The sequence below is a fragment of the Marmota flaviventris genome, chromosome 9 (genome assembly GCF_047511675.1).
Source record: "Marmota flaviventris isolate mMarFla1 chromosome 9, mMarFla1.hap1, whole genome shotgun sequence".
In the NCBI taxonomy this organism is placed as follows: Eukaryota; Metazoa; Chordata; class Mammalia; order Rodentia; family Sciuridae; genus Marmota; species Marmota flaviventris.
In genome coordinates this window covers 118,583,933-118,602,546 of record NC_092506.1, presented here as the reverse complement: position 1 = coordinate 118,602,546, position 18,614 = coordinate 118,583,933, and the positions used below count along the sequence as shown (strand labels likewise).

At 35.0% G+C, this 18,614-nt stretch overlaps 1 protein-coding gene across 1 annotated transcript in view; it reads left to right on the top strand.

The window, feature by feature from the left end:
- Ncapd3 (non-SMC condensin II complex subunit D3) overlaps positions 1 to 18,614 on the top strand; it is a 78,918-nt gene that overhangs the window by 944 nt on the left and 59,360 nt on the right. Inside the window, exons 2-9 of the mRNA XM_027945409.3 lie at positions 271 to 406; positions 1,432 to 1,586; positions 7,130 to 7,292; positions 13,098 to 13,282; positions 13,882 to 14,052; positions 14,155 to 14,216; positions 14,573 to 14,660; positions 17,212 to 17,342. Coding sequence (XP_027801210.2) covers positions 343 to 406; positions 1,432 to 1,586; positions 7,130 to 7,292; positions 13,098 to 13,282; positions 13,882 to 14,052; positions 14,155 to 14,216; positions 14,573 to 14,660; positions 17,212 to 17,342 — 1,019 coding nt within the window. The 5' untranslated portion in view covers positions 271 to 342. The remainder of the gene's footprint in view (positions 1 to 270; positions 407 to 1,431; positions 1,587 to 7,129; positions 7,293 to 13,097; positions 13,283 to 13,881; positions 14,053 to 14,154; positions 14,217 to 14,572; positions 14,661 to 17,211; positions 17,343 to 18,614) is intronic.

Here is an 18,614-nt window from a genome sequence, read left to right as displayed (position 1 = left end):
GTCTCAAATTCTCCTTAGATCTCCTCCCACATACAAAAATGAGACGGGACTTAAGTTATTAGGCTTTAATTTAGTTCCTGGTCCTGCCTTAACGAGAACACACACACACACAAATCACCCGGTGGAACCTAGTTTAAGCCTCCAGTCTTAGCCTCAACCTCATTCTTTGCGCATGCGGCGAACGACCCACGTGATTGGTTGAGATAATGAAAGCCACCCAGCCTGGCGGTGGGTCGGTTAGAAATTCCTTATGTGCTGATTGGTCCGCAGGAACGTCTCGGAGCGCGCGCGGGAGCGAGCTTTGAAAGTTGGGTACCGGTGGCAAGCCGGGCTTCAGAGATTATGGTGGCGCTGCGGGACCTTGGGAGCGGCCTGCAACCATGGTTCCCATTGGATCTCAGCCTCGGTAAGCAGACGCAGCCGCGAGTCCCTGGGAGCAGGACTAGGGTTCCCCAAGGGAACCTCAGCCCGGGTCCGGGTGCAGATGGGGGAGGGGTGGGGACACTAAACACTCGGCCTTGTCTGGGATCTCCAGGATTGTGCCGCGCCAGGATCGTGACCAGCTTGATTTACCGTGGGGGCTCAATATCGTTAGTTAACCGTTTTAAAAAAGACTTTATGTTGGTTGATTTCTTCCACTGAGTCTGCATCTGTTTTTATGGCCTCCCCGATTTCATTCTGCAACTCCTGGACATATCCATTCTCATCTCTTTCTTTAGTTTTAAATCCCAAATTTCTTTCTTCCTCTTGACTTATTTATTGTACTTCCTGTTCATAAGCATCAACTAGATGTATCACGTGTGGACATCAAACGTCACAAGAATGAAACTGGGATTCCTAAAGCCAGCTAATGGCACCAGTCAAGCTACACTTTCCCTTTCATGAACGCTCACCATAACCGGTTGTTCTGCTTACCAGTTCCATTCCTGATTCTGCCATCTGGGCCCAAGCCTTCATAGTCAACCTGAGAAATTTCTGGAGTATCTAATGTTAACTGTTCCTGTCCACTCCCTACACTGTGCAGGGCCACTTTTGAAAACACAACTGTTTTCTAAATAAATGTCACTTTATTTGGGCTTATTAACTTGGTTATTAGATTTTTCAGAAAGAAGCATCCGAGGCCATCATTGATTAATTTTATTTTTTTTGTAGAGAGAACTTATAGAAAAGCCTCATCATTAAGTGTGTTCAAATTTCATTCCCCAAAGCTTTTTAACATCTAAAAACTGTTTTCTTTTTTGATATTTTTATATGGTTAACCTAATTGCCAGTTATGGTTTAATTTTTTCATAACCTTTACTACTTTCTTTTAATGATGTAACATTTGTATTGCTGTAATTAAATGTGAATTGTGATTTTTGTCTTCATGAATGTATGTGACAACTTTTACTTGCTTTAAAGCACTTTTATTTTCATTACATTTTTCCTTAGAATGGGTACACACAGTGTGGGAACTGGACTTCACAGAGACTGAACCACTGGATCCCAACATAGAAGCAGAGATCATAGAGACTGGATTGAATGCCTTCACAAAACTTTATGAAAGTCTTTTTCCCTTTGCTACTGAAGAACATGAGTCCTCGGAGGTAAAAAAAAATAATAATAAAAATTATTTTAAAAAATTAAGTAAGCCATCTTTAGGTGTTAAAAGTAGCAGTCATTATAATTTTAAATTTAGCTTTTTTCATTCACAATTCATAAAGGATACAATAAGAATAATAAAGAATATGGTTCATTCATTGCAACATCTTAATAACCTTCCTTCGAAAGATTTAATGTGCTTGTTGTTGATTTTTGTTTTGGTTTTGGTTTTGGTTTTTTTGGTACCAGGAATTGAACTAAGGGGCACTCAACCATCGAGCCACATCCCCAGCCCTATTTTTTATTTTATTTAGAGACAGGGTCGCTCTGAGTTGCTTAATGCCTTGCTTTTGCTGAAGCTGGCTTTGAACTTGCAATCCTCCTGCCTCAGCTGCCCCAGCTGCTGGGATTACAGGTGTGCACTACACTACTAGACTTGACAACACAGGACCACTTTTTACCACAGCAAATTAAGCAAAAGTGTAAAGGCAAAACCAAAGAAGAAAATCAGACAATCCAAATATGAAAAAAAAAGGCCAAAAATAATAGAAATAACAATACAGACATGCCCTAACTGAAAAATGATTAGATGAATTACAGGTTTCCAAAGATTACCTTTAAATATTGAGTTCTACCTAGTGTGCTTATTAATACTTAGATCATTAACTTCTTTAAAAAAAAAAAGGGGGGGGGAGGGTGCTGGGAAGTATAATTTAAAAAACAGATATTAATATTCTTGAAACATTTAAATTAACAAAAAGTGTCTTCATTACAGGTTGTATATAGTTATTCAAAACTAAATTATCCCCAGGGAGAGAAGGGGTGGGTAATAAGGAAGGTGGTTATGATCAAAGAATTTTTGTGCATTATGAAAATGTCATCATGAGAACTGAGCATGGTCATGCATGCCTGTAATCCCACTATTTGGGAAGTTGGGGCAGGCATATTGCAAATCTAAGGCCAATCTAGACAATTTAGCAGGACCCTCTCAAATTTAAAATAGAAAACACTGGTTAGGTAGCCCAGTGGAGAGGAAAATCCTAGCATGTTATGAGGTCTGAGGTTCAATCTCCAGTATCTATCAATCAGTAAAATGTCACAATGAAACTCATTGTTTTGTACTATTAATATGTCCTGATAATTAATTCATCTTTGTAATGCTAAGCACTTCATTAAGTACCTTAGAAGACAGTTGAGATTAAGGGTACAGAGTCTGTCCCTTAGTAAATAGCCTTTCCAGAAACACTTGAGTACTGGTTAAAGTGAATCTAATGACCACATGTAGCTGCGGAGAGGGGAGAAGTACGGTGCCATCATTAGTCTAGGGAACCTAGAAGTATTTTGTGAATCATATTGTAAACAATGCTCCAAAAGAAATGCAGATATCATCTAATAGGGCCATGGAAAAGGGACCATGGTAGGATTGGAATGATTGTAGAAAGCAGTCAGCCAGAGGTGAGTCTTCACAGTTGGGTAGAATGTGAACTAAAAGAAATGAAGGAACGACACAATGGGAATATGCAGAGAATGTTGAGAGAATTGTGAGTGTGTGGCATGTGTCATTTTTAAAATGCATGGTGGGATACAGAACGATAAATTAGACTGAAAATAAACAGATCATGGGTAACTTTTTTTTTAACTACAAAATGTTTTGTTTACAACTTCTACCTTTAACATATTTGTGCACTTCTAAACATCTAGAAAGACTAGAGGTTTCAAATAAGGTCTTAAGTTTGTTCACTATATATATAGTAGTGTTGAATAAACTATACACATATAACAATGTGTATCTCTGAAAGTATCTTCCTAATTAGGATCATTCTGGCTTAGAATCCTTCCTTTCTTCCACTTCCTTCTCCTGTGTCACATGCTATAGATATAGGCACACACAGATGTTACAATTTCACTTCCAAAAGTTCTTTTCGGAAGACTGCCTTTCTATGAATTTTAGCACAAAGTGTACAAAATGTGTGTTTATTACTTTTGTCATATATTAACATCCTCTATTACTATTTAGAGACTAGATATTAAAAAATTGGGACCTCTTTGTCTGGTATATATACAATATATACAGTACAACAAAGTTAAATGAAATGTGCATTATAGGACAATGTGTAAGTTGAAATTTTTTAGCATGCTTTTTTTTTTTTTAAACAACATGTTGGTTCTTTATTTGTGTGTGTGTGTGTGTGGTTCTGGGAATTGAACCCAGGGCCTTGTGCATGCAAGGCAAGCACTCTACCAACTGGGCTTTATCCCCCTTTTAGCATATTCTTAATGAAACACCTTTTACAACTTCTCCCCTCTCACCTCCCTCAACCCAGTGAACAAGTACTGGCAATATTCTGTTCAGAAATGGTTTAACAATTCCAAACACAGTATTTCCCATCAGTTTTTGTTTTGTTTTGTTTCAGTTGTAGATGGACACAGTACCCTTATTTTATTTATTTATTTTTATGTGGTGCTGAGAATTGAACCCAGGGCCCCATATGTGCTACACAAGCACTCTACCACTGAGCCACAACCCCAGCCCTTCCCATCAGTTTTTAAAAGCTGTTTACAAAAGGTCTTATTCTACTTCTACTTTTAAATATATGAATTACTTACAAATATATAGAAGCACCTGTCCACTATGTACACAGAACTGTTAAATAAAATTGTACACATAGCAATGGTTATAATCTTCTAATATGCTATTTTGTCTTTGAATCTTTCCCTCCTTACTTTCTTCTACTTTCAGTCTAGTAGGCAAGTACAGGCATATGCAATGCTTGGAGATCGTTGAACAAATTCATGTCCAGAAGTCATTTACAGAGGACAAGCTTTCCTGTGAATTTCAACACAAAATATACAAAGTGTGCTAATTTTACTAATTGGTTATACACTGGTAACCTCTAACATCAATAGATTTACATTATATCCACAGCAAAACAAAATACACAAAACATACATAAAATTTATATCTGAAAATGTCCAAGTAGGAACACACTAACATATTACTTTTTGTGATTGCTTCCCTCCCATCTACTCCACATCACTGAAGAAGTACAGATAGTACTATACTACTCATAGAGATGGTTTAACAGTTCTATTTGATCCTGGGTAACCTTTAAGTGAGGTTTAACTATGGAGTTTAGAAAACTTTTGATAGGGTAAATATTGAAAATGAGTTTCTGTTCTAAGCATAGTAATATATTACCTCAAAGTCAGCCCCAAATGGAAGAGATTACAGTGAGCAATAGAGTAAATAACATGAGCATATTAGTTTTAGGACAAATATTCTTGACTGCAGACAAAATGAAGTGGGGGAAAAAATGTATACAGAGAGATCCTTGAGAGACTTTTATGGTAGTGTAGAGTGTTAATGGTGTGTTCTTGAGTTTTGGTTGTGCGAACACAAAGAAAGACTAAAAACTAGGGAATTTTATTGAGATAAAATTAATAGGACTTTGTGAACTAGGAAGCCTTTGTCAGATATCTAAGGCATGGTGCAAAATGCTAAATTGGCAGGGAAAGAAAAATTGAAGTCAAAGATCCCCAAGATATTAAAACTAGAGGATGATGATATTGTTAATCATGATGAGAAGCAAGGGAGAAAGCAAGGTCACGTAGAAATGTTGAGTTCCATTCTAGACTTTGTTTCTTTTTTTAGAATTTTTTTTAATTTTAGGTGGACACAATATCTTTATTTTATTTTTAATGTAGTGGTAAGGATCGAACCCAGTGTCTCATGCATGCTAGGCAAGCACTCTACCACTGAGTCACAACCCCAGCCCATTCTAGACTTTTGAATGTGAGATTCTGTTTGGAGATCTTTGAGAGTTGCACCTTCCAGAAATGTGGTCCAGAAGACCAGGAGAAATAGCAGACTTCCAGATCAAGCTATGTGTGGAAGCACAGCCATGCATGAGATCAAGTTAAAAGAGATCAGGACAGGACAGGAATGGAGAGTAGTTGAATGGGGCACCATAGGAGAAGGAGTCAGAAGTATAGGACTGCAGGTCTCTGGGGCCAGGGCTGGACAGCAGCCGTGGGATCAAATACTGCTGAGGTGACCCAACAGCTGGAGCCAGGCAAGTAGAGTGGAAATGCACTTGGCACTAGGAATAACAATGTGACTATTGTAAGGGTAGGAAGAGATAATTTCTTGCAAAAGTTTCATCATGGAGGAAAGCAGAGTATGGAAAGATTTTCAATGGCCTCTAAAGTGCCACATGCTATTCAGTGTGACTAATCTGTAGCCTTACCTACTACGTACCCTGTCTTTTCAAGGAAGCAAGAAGTATGATATTCATTTTTTAAGAGACTTGTGTTTTTTAAAACTACTATATTTAGTTTCTCTGTTTAGTTTATAAAATGACTCATTTCCTCTTCATGTATTTAATAGGAAGAAGCAGAGGGGCAATGATAAAATTAATAAAACTGTGATTTTTGCCCTAGGGTTTGTTTTCTTTCTCACCTAGGTTACTTTTGAAATTTTAATAAGAAATTTTTCAGTGTTTCTTTTTCTGCTCCTATTGCCCACAGTCTGTAGAACATTTAAATTTTAATATAAATTGTTCTGATTTTCTCAGCAAGAAGTGATAAATGGATTTGGGTATATTTAACATAGATGGAAGGGTAACTTTTCTGAGTATTCCTGAAGTTTTATTATGGTTTTATATTGTAATAATTTAATAAGTATATATATTTAAAACAACCAAGAATGTATTTCTCTTATATTTATATATTTGCAATTTTTAATAGTTTTTTTTTTGGAGACAGTCTTACCATGTTACTCAGGCTAATCTTGAACTTGTGGGCTTAAAGGATCCTCCTGCTTAAGCCTGTACCGGGTACAACAGGCATGTGCTACCACATCTGATTTGAATTATAATTTTTTATTAGATTTTTATAAATTTGTTTTTGTGTTTATATAATGTTTACAAGTTTTGTTATACATAGCAAAATAATTACCACAGGTAAATTTATATACCCATCACCTTCTGTAATTACCTTTTTGTGTTAAGGGCACCTGAAGTCAACTGTCTTCGCAGATTTTCAGCATTCAATGTTGTATTTTTAACTGCGGTCCTCATGTTGCACATTGGACCCCTAGACTTGTTTGTTCACCAAATGTAATATGTCAGTCACAGAAGGAAAAATACCATCTGATCTCACTTATATGCAGATTCTAAAATCAATGCAAAGAATTGGAATCAGAGGATAGAACAATGGTTACTAGGGGTGGGGAGAGAATTTGGAATAGACCAGAAGGTATTGCAATTCTAGGATGAATGATAATTTTTTTATTTTGATCTATCATTTCAGATGGCAAACCCTTGTCATTAAAAATCACACTGCTCTATTACTCCTTTTGGATGGGGGTTATTGGAGATCAAACTCAGGTTTTGTGAACACTCAGTGCTTTGTATGCACTCCACCACTGAGCTTCATTCCTGGTCATTATTACTCTTCTTATAAGTCACTAAGTTCTTACAAAAAGCAAGTAAGAGATTTTTTTTATTTCTCTAATTACTGGCTTTTGTGATTTTCCTTTTTCCTTCAGAGCCTTTGGACATTCTTCATTGAGAACAACATTTCCCATAGTACACTAGTGGCGTTATTCTATCACTTTGTTCAAATAGTCCATTCGAAAAATGTCAATGTACAATATCGAGAATATGGTCTTCATGCTGCGGGGCTTTATTTTTTGTTATTAGAAGTACCAGGTATGTATACCTTCTTCTGTCTCCTGTGAGGGTTCAGCATCATCTGTGGATTCAACAAACTATTGGATGGGAAATATTTAAAAAGAAAAATGTTACACTGTTATTGATGCATTATATATATATTTAGGCCTGCGATGGTTGCCTCTATTGAACATGAGCAGACTTTTTTTCTTAAACAGTGCAGTATATCAACTACTTATCATTTGCATTGTATTTGGTATTGTATGTAGAGGTGATTTCAAGTGTGCTGGAGCATGTATGGAGGTTAATGCAAATGTGCTATTTTATACTAAAAAAAAAAAAAAAAAAAACTTGAACATTCTTGAGTTTTGGATTCTGATGGGGGTCCTGGAACCAATCACCTGCAGATACCAAAGGATGACTGTGCTTGATACAGTAGGACAAATCATTTGTTATTTTTTTTTCTGTGTTGTTTTCAATGCTTACACATTTTTTTACTTATAAAATGAAGCAGTGGTAACCAGTCTCTTAGAGTTGTTCCAAAGATTAAAGGAAAGCAAGTACATGGCATATTATAGGTGTTTGAAAGATTTCTTTCTCTTTTAACATTAGACGTGTTTGTTTTCTGAAATGATGCTATATCTATAACCTAATACACATAATCTGAGAAGTATCAAGCTGGAGGGGGAATGCTTCTCAACTTCAAGAACTCTGCTCCCACCCCCTCCTAGCCCTTGTATAAAATTCTGATACTGTCCTCTTTTCTGACTTACTGTTAAAATTGAGAAAAGCTTCTGTGAGGAGTCATTGTGTTATAGCTTTCCCATGTGAGTATTAAAAATAGATTAAAACCATTCTGGTCAACAAAGTGTGAAAGCAACTAGGAATACTCGATGAAGGAAACAACCGAAAAGGATTCTATTTATGAAATCTATTCTTCTTTTTCCTTGTGCTTGTCATAGTGCTTAGGTTAGCTGTTCTTCCTGTGGGAAGTGAATAAGTAGAACATTGAGCTGGAGCTAAAGAACCTGAAATTTTGTTTTTCTTTGTGGTGCTGTAGATTGAACCAAAGTCCTTATGCATGCTAGGCACGCACTTTACCACTGAGCTACATGCCTCCAACCTATTTATTACAGAAAAGAAAGTCACAGGATTGGTCAAATTGGCCTGCTTGTGTGTATAAATGCATTTGTAATTCATGTTAAGGATTTTTTCAGAATGGCTTGGGAACAGGTAAAAATATATTTAAAACCTTGAACAACAATTTGTGTTATTAATGCTTCCTTAATGACTTGCTCCTAAAGAATTTAGTTGCTAAGTGTTGTAGTATCTCGGTTGTAACTGGGCCATCTCAGAAAAGTGGTAGTTTTAGAAATTTTGTTTCACTCCTCTCTTTCACTGCCAGATGATTCGGATTGATATTTATGCCTTAGCTATATTCTCGCCAATTACCTTCTGTTTTAAATGTCTCTGCAGTATGGTTGGGATGCTGTTGATACTTAGTATTCATTCACAGTTTTCAAGAGTTTCTTGGCTGTTCCTTGTTCCTTACATTTCTGTATGATTTGTAGGTTCTGCATGTGAATTTCTACAAAAAATGACAGCTGGGATTTTGACAGGGATTGCATTGAATCTGTAGATCATTTTGGGGAGTGTTACCATCTTAATGTTGTCTCCCAATCTGTGAATACAGGATATCTTTTCATTTATTTTAGGTCTCTTTAAATTTGTTTCAATGATGTTTAAATGATAGTTTCAGTGTATAACTCTTACACTTATTTTGAATACTTATTCCTAAATATTTTTTGTTTTTTTTTCCAATGCTATTATAAATGATATTGTTTTCTTAATTTCATTTTTGGATTGTTTAGTAGTAGCAATGAGATGATTTTTGATTATTTATCTTGTATCCTTCAGCCTTGCTAAAACTCATTTATTGGTCCTAAAAGAATTTTTTCCAACATAAGACCATATCATCTGTGAATAGACACAGTCTTACTAATTTATTTACAATTTGGCTATCTTTTATTTTTCTTACCTTATTGCTCTAGCTAGGATCTCCCATACAATGTTGAGTAGATGTGAACCAGGGCTTTATACAGGTACGCAAGCACTCTACACTGACCTGCATCCTAGCTCTTTAAAAAAAATTACTTTGATAAATGGGCTAAGGATCTGAACAGACACTTCTCAGAAGCAGAAATACAATCAATCAAGAAATATATGAAAAATGTTCAACATCCCTAGTAATTAGAGAAATGCAAATCAAAACTACACAGAGATTTCATCTCACTTCAGTCAGAATGGCAGTTATCAAGAATACAAGCAACAATAAATGTTGGCAAGGATGGGGGGGGAAAGCTACACTCATACGTTGCTGGTAGAGCTGCAAATTGGTGCAACCACTATGGAAAGCAGTATGGAGATTCCTTAGAAAACTTGGAATGGAACCACCATTTGACCCAGTTGTCCCACTCCTAAGATTATACCCAAAGGACTTAAAATCAGCATACTATAGTGACTCAGCCACATCAATATTTATAGCAGCTTAATTCATAATAGCTAAGCTGTGGAACCAACCTAGGTGCCCTTCAGCAGCTAAACAGATGAAGAAAATGTGGTATACATACACAATGGTGTATTACCAAACCATTAAGAAGAATGACATTTGCCAGTAAATGGATGGATCTGGAGAATATTATGCCAAGCAAAATAAGCCAATCCCAAAGAACCAAAGGCTTGAATGTTTTCTCTGATATACAGATGCTAATTCACAATAAGGGGTGAGGGTAAGAGAATAGAGGTACTTTGGATTAGGCAGAGTGGAGTGAAGAGTAGGGAATGGGTAGGTATGGGAGTAGGAAGGATAGTAAAATGGATAGGAAACTATTACCCTCTGTGCATATATGATTACATAACTGATATAATTCCACATCCTGTACAACCAGAAGAATGAGAAGTTATACTCCATTTATGTATGATGTGTCAAAATGCATTCTATTGTCATGTGTAACTAATTAGAACAAATAAATATAAATAAAAAAATTACTTTGAGACAGGGTCTCACTAAATTGTCCAGGCTGGCCTTGAACTTGTGATCATCCTGCCTCAGCTTTCCAAACTGCTGGGATTACAGGTGCACTACTGAACCCTGTTTTTAATCTGTGTATTTGTATTTGAAGGGTTTCTTACACACTGTCTGTTACTGGGTTGTATTTTTTATCCTTCTGATTGTTTAAATTAAACTTCATATAATTTCAGTATGGATGGTTGACAACTTGCTATTTATTTTTTGTTTATCCCATTCCATCTGTTTTTGTTCCATTTGTCCCTCTTTCTGTGTTTTTTGTTGTTGTTGTTGTTGTTGTTTTAATGGTGATTTCTTTAGTACCCTATAAATCTCTTTTGGCTTATTATCTATGCTTTTTTGAATGTATGTAAGTACTTGATTTGGGTCTATCCTCATATACTATTCTGCTGACTTACACATAATGCAGTAACCTTAAGATGGTATATTTTCCTTTCTTCTTTGCATAGGTATACAAACTTTTACTTCTGTATGTTGTAAACCCTATGATTCATTAACATTTCTTTTTTATTTTTATAGAATTTTTTAAATCAAGAAAATAAATAAAAGTTGTCATCTTCATATAATTTTTCTTCAAGAACTTTTATTTAATATTTCTTATAGTGCGGGTCTGATGGAGATCAACTCTCATGGATTTTGACTGCACAAAATGACTATTTCACCTTTAATCATGTTTTTGCCAAATATAGAATTTTAGGTTGATAGGTTTTTTGTTTTATATTGGTTTGATTTGCTTCTTTTCATTTGGTAGTCTAAAGATGTTTCATGGTTGTCTCATTTACATATTTACGATGTTTCTGATGAGGCATCTGTGATTTGGGTTTTTTGTTTTTTTTTTCTTGGTACAAGGGATTAAACTCAGGGGGCACTTAACCACTGAACCATATCCCCAGCCCTTTTTATATTTTATTAGAAACTGGGTCTGGACCTTGATAAGTTGCTGAGGCTGGGCTTGAACTCAAGATCCTCCTGATTTTCTGGGATCACAGGTGTGTGCCACTGTGACTGCACATCTGTGAATTTTAACATAGTTCCTCTATATGCTTTGTGTCTTTTTTTCGAGGAGTAGGGGAGGGTGTTTGATTACTTGTAAGATTTTCTGTTTCAGCAATCTGATTAGATATGCTTCATTATAATTTCCTTTGTATTTATCATGATTGAGTTTATTAAGTTTCTTGGATCTTTGTATTTATAGTTTTCAACAAATTAGAAATTTTTCAGTTACATTTCTTCAAATGTTTTCTTAGCTTCCTTTTTTCTGGGACTCATGGTAAACTGATATTCTTCCTTAGCTTACCCAGTCTTTATTAATCTTTTTTAATTTCTATATTTCTACTTTAAGTTTGCTTATCTTTATTTTTGTAATGTCTAATCGACAATTAAAAGCATCCAGTGCATCTGGTGAAAGTTTCTTTTCCAGATCAAGGAAATTCCATTTGATTCTTTAATTTTTTTTTTCATTTCTCTCTTAATTATTCTAATATCTACATTTAAATCTTAAACCTGTTTTTTGTTTTTCCTTTTTCAGTGCTGGGGACTGAACCCATGGCCTTATTAAGCACATGCTGTACCACTGGGCTATATTCCCAGCCCTAATTCTTGAGCTTATTTATAATATCTGCTTTAAAGTTGTTGTCAGGTAGCTCCATTATCCCTATTGTTCTTGGACTGTTTCTGTTGACTAGTTTCTGTTTCATGGGGTACACTTTCCTTGTTTAGCATACTTAGTAATTTTTTTACTGGATAGTAGACAAAGATTAGGTTGTTGAATGTCTGGATTTAAGTATGTCTTGACAGACAACTTTTGGTAGAGTAACTTGATTCTATGGAAGCTTTTAAAAATCCTTTATTATGACAGGTAATAAAGCAGCCTTTACTCAACATCTAGTTTAGTCCTACTATTAAGATGTATCTGATTGCTTCAGAGTTCTATCAAGGTCTCCACTCAGGCTGTCTATAGAGTTCAAACTTCTCAATCCTATGTGAGTTGTGAAAATAATTCCTCTTCTGGTGCCTTGGAAAGTTTTTTTGTTTTTGTTTTTTTTTTTTTTTTTTAGCCATCCATAATGAAGTTTTACCCGACATGTACATATCTTACATTTAGCCCTATGCAGATTTCTATTATTTTTTAATGTACTCTTCCTTATAAATTCTAGCTAGCCCTGTCTTTCTGACTCTCATGTCTCAACTTAGAAACACCATCATAATCTGTACAGATTTATCATTTCTTTCCTGTTGTCCAGAAATTACTTGTAGAAATAAAACTGAGCCAATTTCAGGATTTACCTTTGTTTCCCTTTTCCTAAGGATTGCTTTCCTTATGCCACTAGTTTCTCAGTGCCTTAAAATAGTTATTCTTGACATTTTGGTCTGGTTTTAAATTGTTTATGGTAGGAGGGCAAGTATAAAATCAATTGTTCTGTCATAGCCAGATGAAGGAATACTGTTATTTCTAATTCAACACTATTGCTTACCCAACAAGCTGAAGTTAAAAATGATTCCTTTTTTGCCAAAGGATGATTATTATTCACAGTTAATGAAAAGCCTGTATTTTACTTTTTTAACTTTATTATCTGTTGTTATAGATGTATCTCAAGATAATTATATGTAAGTTGCTTATTCTTTATTCTTTTTTTAATTTATATATAACCGCGGAATGCATTACATTTTTTATTACATATATAGAGCACAATTTTTCATATCTCTGGTTGTATACATAGTATGTTCACACCATATTCTTTATTCTTTATGACTAGGTAGTGTAGCCAATCAAGTATTTCACCCAGTAATGTTTGACAAGTGCATTCAGATTCTAAAGAAGAGCTGGCCTCAGGAATCTAACTTGAATCGAAAAAGAAAGAAAGAGCAACCTAAGAGCTCTCAGGCTAATCCAAGGGGGAACAGAAAAAGAGGAAAGCCACTCAGGAAAGAGGATACTGAGGTAAGAAGTAAGTGGAATAATAAAATGTATTTATACAAAAACAAGATTTAAATCATGATTATAACCAAAAGATCTTAAACTATCATCTGCTATCCTCTATGAGTTGAGGTTGCCTCTTAGGCTTTGTATAGTACTGAAGTCATGTTTCTGCCTTGTCATCTTTTACCCTCATCATCATCTTTCCATAGGCTTATTCCCAAGTGTGCTTGGCAGCGTGCTAACTGGTATAATTTTTGCATTATCTTACTGTCATTAGAGAGGGTGGTATCCCAAGGACTCATGTTCATGAAAATAAAATAAAATAGCATGATTTCCAAATTCTTATATGACAAAATAGGATGGTAGCATTTACTGACATCAAAACATCTTAGAAACACAAGATTTTTCATTGACAAAAAATAGAGAGGTAAGAAACTCCTAGAGTAGTCAACCAGTTCAGTGATTACCGCTTGACCATGGAGACTTGATCAAAGTCACATCACATCAGCAACTCAGCTCCTGCCGGAGTTTAGCTGGCCTTGATTTGGATAAAGTGAAAGGCATGGGACAAAGTGTTAGGCATTACTAAATAGTCACTTACACATTTTTTGCTAATCCAGATAGATGAAATCATAGAAGAAGAAGAAGATGATGAAGATAATATTTATTATTCTGCCCGGGACCTTTCTCAAATTCGAAATGCCATCTTTCAACTTTTGAAGAATTTTTTAAGACTTCTGCCCAAGTTTTCCCTCAAAGAAAAGCCACAGTGTGTACAGACTTGTATAGAGGCAAGTGAAAATCCAAATAATTTTAATTTGAAAGGTATAGATCATAACTGATAATTTGTAGAGTAAGAAAAATTACACCTTTTCTTGGTATTTCTCTTCCAGGTCTTTGTCACATTAACTAATTTTGAGCCAGTTCTTCATGAATTTAATGTTTCACAAGCCAGGTGAGCCATTAAATCTTTCAGTGCTACAATTTAAATATTGTATAATAATTTTGATCCAACAGAAGTATAGATGCTATTTTATTCTAATCGGCATATGGGTAGAACTTATTCATTTAAATACTAATTATAGATGAGCCCTGAGAGAGTATACACCTCTAGTCCCAGCTACATAAAAGGCTGAGGCAGGAGGATTGCTTGACTCCAGGAGTTCAAGGTCAGCACAACAGAGTAAGACTATATCTCAAAAAAAATAAATAAGTAAAATAAAAAGTACTAATAAAACAAGGCTTATAGGGTCAAGGAATATTCTTAGTGAAATCTTGTCTTTTAACCATTGGTTTGCCTTTTTTCTTTAGAAACCTTAACCAAGCAAAGTACATTCCAGAACTGGCTTATTGTGGATTGTATTTGCTGTGTTCCCCAATTCATGGAGAAGGAGATAAGGTAAAGGAGAGAAGGATTTAATTTAGCTACTAGTTGTATTGAAAGAAGGCAAATCACATAATGGAAAGGTGTTAAAAAAATTGATAGTTGAATGTGATGGCACTTGCCTATAATCCCAGCTACGAGGTAGCTGATGCCAGAGGATAATGGGTTTGAGGCCAGTCTGGGCAACTTATGGAAACCCTGTCTAAAATAAAATTTTAAAAAGTGCTGGGGATATAGCTCAGTAGTATAACACCCTTGGGTTCAGTCCCCAGTACAAGCACTCAGTGGCTGAGTGCATGGCCCTTGGTTCAATTCTCAATACCACCAAAGAAAAAAATCCTGGTTTCACTTCCCAAGATTTCAGGTTCCTATAGTCAATTGCAGGGAAGAAGAAGGATGAACATGGTGAGTATGGCACAATAAGATTTCTTTGTGTGTTTATGGTACTGGGGATTGAACCCAGGGGCACTGTAACACCGAGCTACATCCCCAGCAACCAAAAATTTTCAGACATTTTGGTTCAGTTTTAGAGTTGTTCACGGCAGTTGGAGGGCAAGTATAAAATCAGTTACTCTGTCATGGCCAGATAAGGAAATACTGTTGTTTCTAATTCAACATTGTTGCTCACTCCTAAGCTAAAGTTGAAAATGATACTTTTTTGCTAAATGTCTTAAATCTAACTAAGTTGCCAAGGCTGACCTCTAACTTGTGATGGCCCTGCAGTCATCCTCCTGAGTTGTTAGGATTACTGGTCTGCACCACTGTATCTGGCTTTATTAAGATACTTAGAGAAAGACACTACATTCACATAACTTTTATTATATATTTATATATGTTGTAATTGTTCTATTTTATTGTGAAGTGTTCTTGTTAATTCTCTTAATATGCCTAATTTATAAGCAAAACTTTATCATAGGTATATACACATAGGAAAAAACTTAGTATACAGTATAGGGTTTAATATTAAACAGTTTCAGGCATCTACCAGGGGGTCTTGGTATATATCCTCTGTGAATAATGGTCAACTGCTGCAATACCATTTTAATTTACTAGATCATTTGCAAGAACTTCTATTACTTGTAAGATAAAAACTAGCACTATTTCTGTTTGCTGTCCAGTTTCATTGTCAAGTTTATATCCAATATATTTGATAGCTGTGGGAAAGGTTTCAGAAAACAAATGGTTCTGGTGTGAATTAAGTAGGAAGAACAGATAAACTGCTGCACAGTTACTAGTACAGAAATATTCATCAAATTGTCTTAAAAAGAATAGACAGTCATAGAATTTTCAAGTTTCCCTTGTCAATTCATGTGTGCCCAGTATATCTATTATTATTTGTATTATTTTAATTGATATTCTACAGAAATTTTATAGGAGTTCCTAATGATATCTGTATTCCGCCCCCTAAATTACCTCAGAAGTTTTGCCAATAAGCATCATGGTTAGGGTAATAATTAAGTCACAGGACTTTGATCTATCACATCTCCTCCCCTCACACCCAGTTCTCTGTTCTAAGTCCTGTGACTTTTAGTGGCTATCATATGGTTAACTTACAGAGGCAGTATGTGGTGGGTAAAAAGATTTTGGGGCGCGCTTGGGGTTCTACCTATCTGTGTTCAAATTCTGACTCCACTACTTATTAACTACATATCCTTGTATGAGTTACTCAACCTTGTGAAAGCTTGAGGTTTGTCATAGGATTAAATGAAATTAAGCATGCCAAACACTGAGCAAAATGTCTATTTAGAGACCTTTCAGTGTTTTATAATTTATTGTATGTCATTTCTTTGAAATTGAACTGTAGATGTAATTCACAGAAGTATTTTTAATTTTCATGCCCTTTTAAACATTTTAAAAGATAAAATAAATAGGAAATATATCCTTTTAGGTCCACTGTATCTCTACAAATGGTGTGTCTTTTAAATTGTGATAATATTGACCTGAGGTTAGGCAACTTGGTTTTAGCCTGATCTTTAATTACTTGTCCTTGGACAACCCACCTTTGGAGCTTCTTTTGTTATCTGTAAAGTGGAAACTATACATTGTCCTGCTTACCTCATGGAGTTGTTGAGAAGCTTAAAACTAAATACAGTAAAATCTAGTTATATATATGAAAGGGCTTAATGCAACACCTACCACATACTTAGTTTTACAGTAAATGTTTTATTTGCCAGGTGAAAAAATTATATGCAATGATATCTTGGAAGGTGCTTTGTAAACTTCAAGTAAAATATAAGTATAAGGTATTCTCTCCCCACTTTTTAATGAGGGGATTTTAATAGTATTGTTTACTATTTATAATTGGCAGTTCTCCTCTTGCCCTAAATTCTGGGTTATAATATGCAGGGAATGTTTGTTAACTTAAAGCAATTCTTTCAAAGTGTTTACATTGTTCATTTATTGAATAGCTAATTACCTAAGAAATATATCCCCAGTGTTCAGCCAGAAATTCTTTTAACTCAGCCTCTTTTTAGATGGCTCAAAATGTTTTACTATAGTCTATATACTACTTTTGAGGCTCTTGGACTCTCTTATATCTTAAATTGACTTTTCTTTTCTCTTCTAGGTTATTGGTAGCATTTTCCATCAAATGCTAAATGTAATATTGATGTTAGAAGTAAAAGGATCCCATCGTGCCCCCCTTACTATTACATCACAAGTCATTAATCGTAGAAACCAAGCAATCCAGTTTATCAGGTGAAGCACACAAATGTTGAATTTTTACTCTCTATCACATTCCCTCAGTTATCTTGGCCCTGCACTAACATAATTTCTGACATTTATGGAGTTGGAATATGTATCCCAGTGGTAGTTTTATGAGTCAAAATAATTTGGTTCTTGTGGTCTGTATCACTGCCTCTGCATTTTGAGATAGACAACCTATAATCATGGGTCAGAGCCATCCTCTAGGTTAATTCCAGTCATCCGTGTGATCAATTGCTAAGAAAGGACAATTGCCTCCTTTTCTATCATTTTTGCTTGTGTTCACCTCTGCAACAGAAAAGGAAGTTGGACTCCTTCTTCATTTCTGTTTCTAGTCTTTTTGCTTTTGTTCTTCTCCCATTTCCCCCTTTTTCTTCTAATTTTTCTATTCCCCTCTTCCTACAGAAGATAATTCCTGAAGGAAAAAAGTAAATTGCATTTACTTCCTTAGCAAAAATTGAAAGACTACTTTTCCTCCCACAAATCATTCAACTCTGCTTAAAAATTCCATCATTAACTTTATTGGGAAAGACATGTTTGCTCTGTCCTTGGCTTTTTTTTCCTTCCTTCCTTATTTCTATTATAGCATGGAAATGCAGAAGAGAAGTGGTATGTGCACATGAAAGTTTTACATACCTACAGGTGTGTGGTGTGGTTGGAGATGCGGTATATAGATGGTATCTGGTCACTGAGCAAATGTCCCTCACTAAGGACTTATGTAAATATTAAACAACTGTTTTAAAAGGAAGCACTGTCATTTTGGATTTGATAGTTTTTACAGTTAATCATGTTTCCAGTTATAATAATACTCGTAATAGTACAAATAAACTTAATGCTAAAAGTGGATCAAGTATTACAGTAATTTCTTTTGAAGAAGTAATGTTACAATTGCATTAAAGTATCAGCATTTCATTTATCTGCCACAGGTGGTACTGTGTCTTAGTCTGTTCTTATATTCACCCTAAAAGGATATAGGATATATTTTACATCTTAATATGAAATTTAATAATTAGTCAAAAGAGTTTTATGAAGATTTCATTTTTTACTCTTCCATGACAGTTCAACTTCTCAGCAGCAGCTCTCTTAAGCAGTGAATAGGAAGTCCTTAACAGTTTTGTGCTGATATAATATATATAATTAAAAAAAATATATATATATATATATATATTTATATAAAGTGTATACATGTTAAATATATATAGTATATACATTTCCTTAAGATATATCTTTATTCTTTATTTTACTGAAATAGTTCTTATAATATGG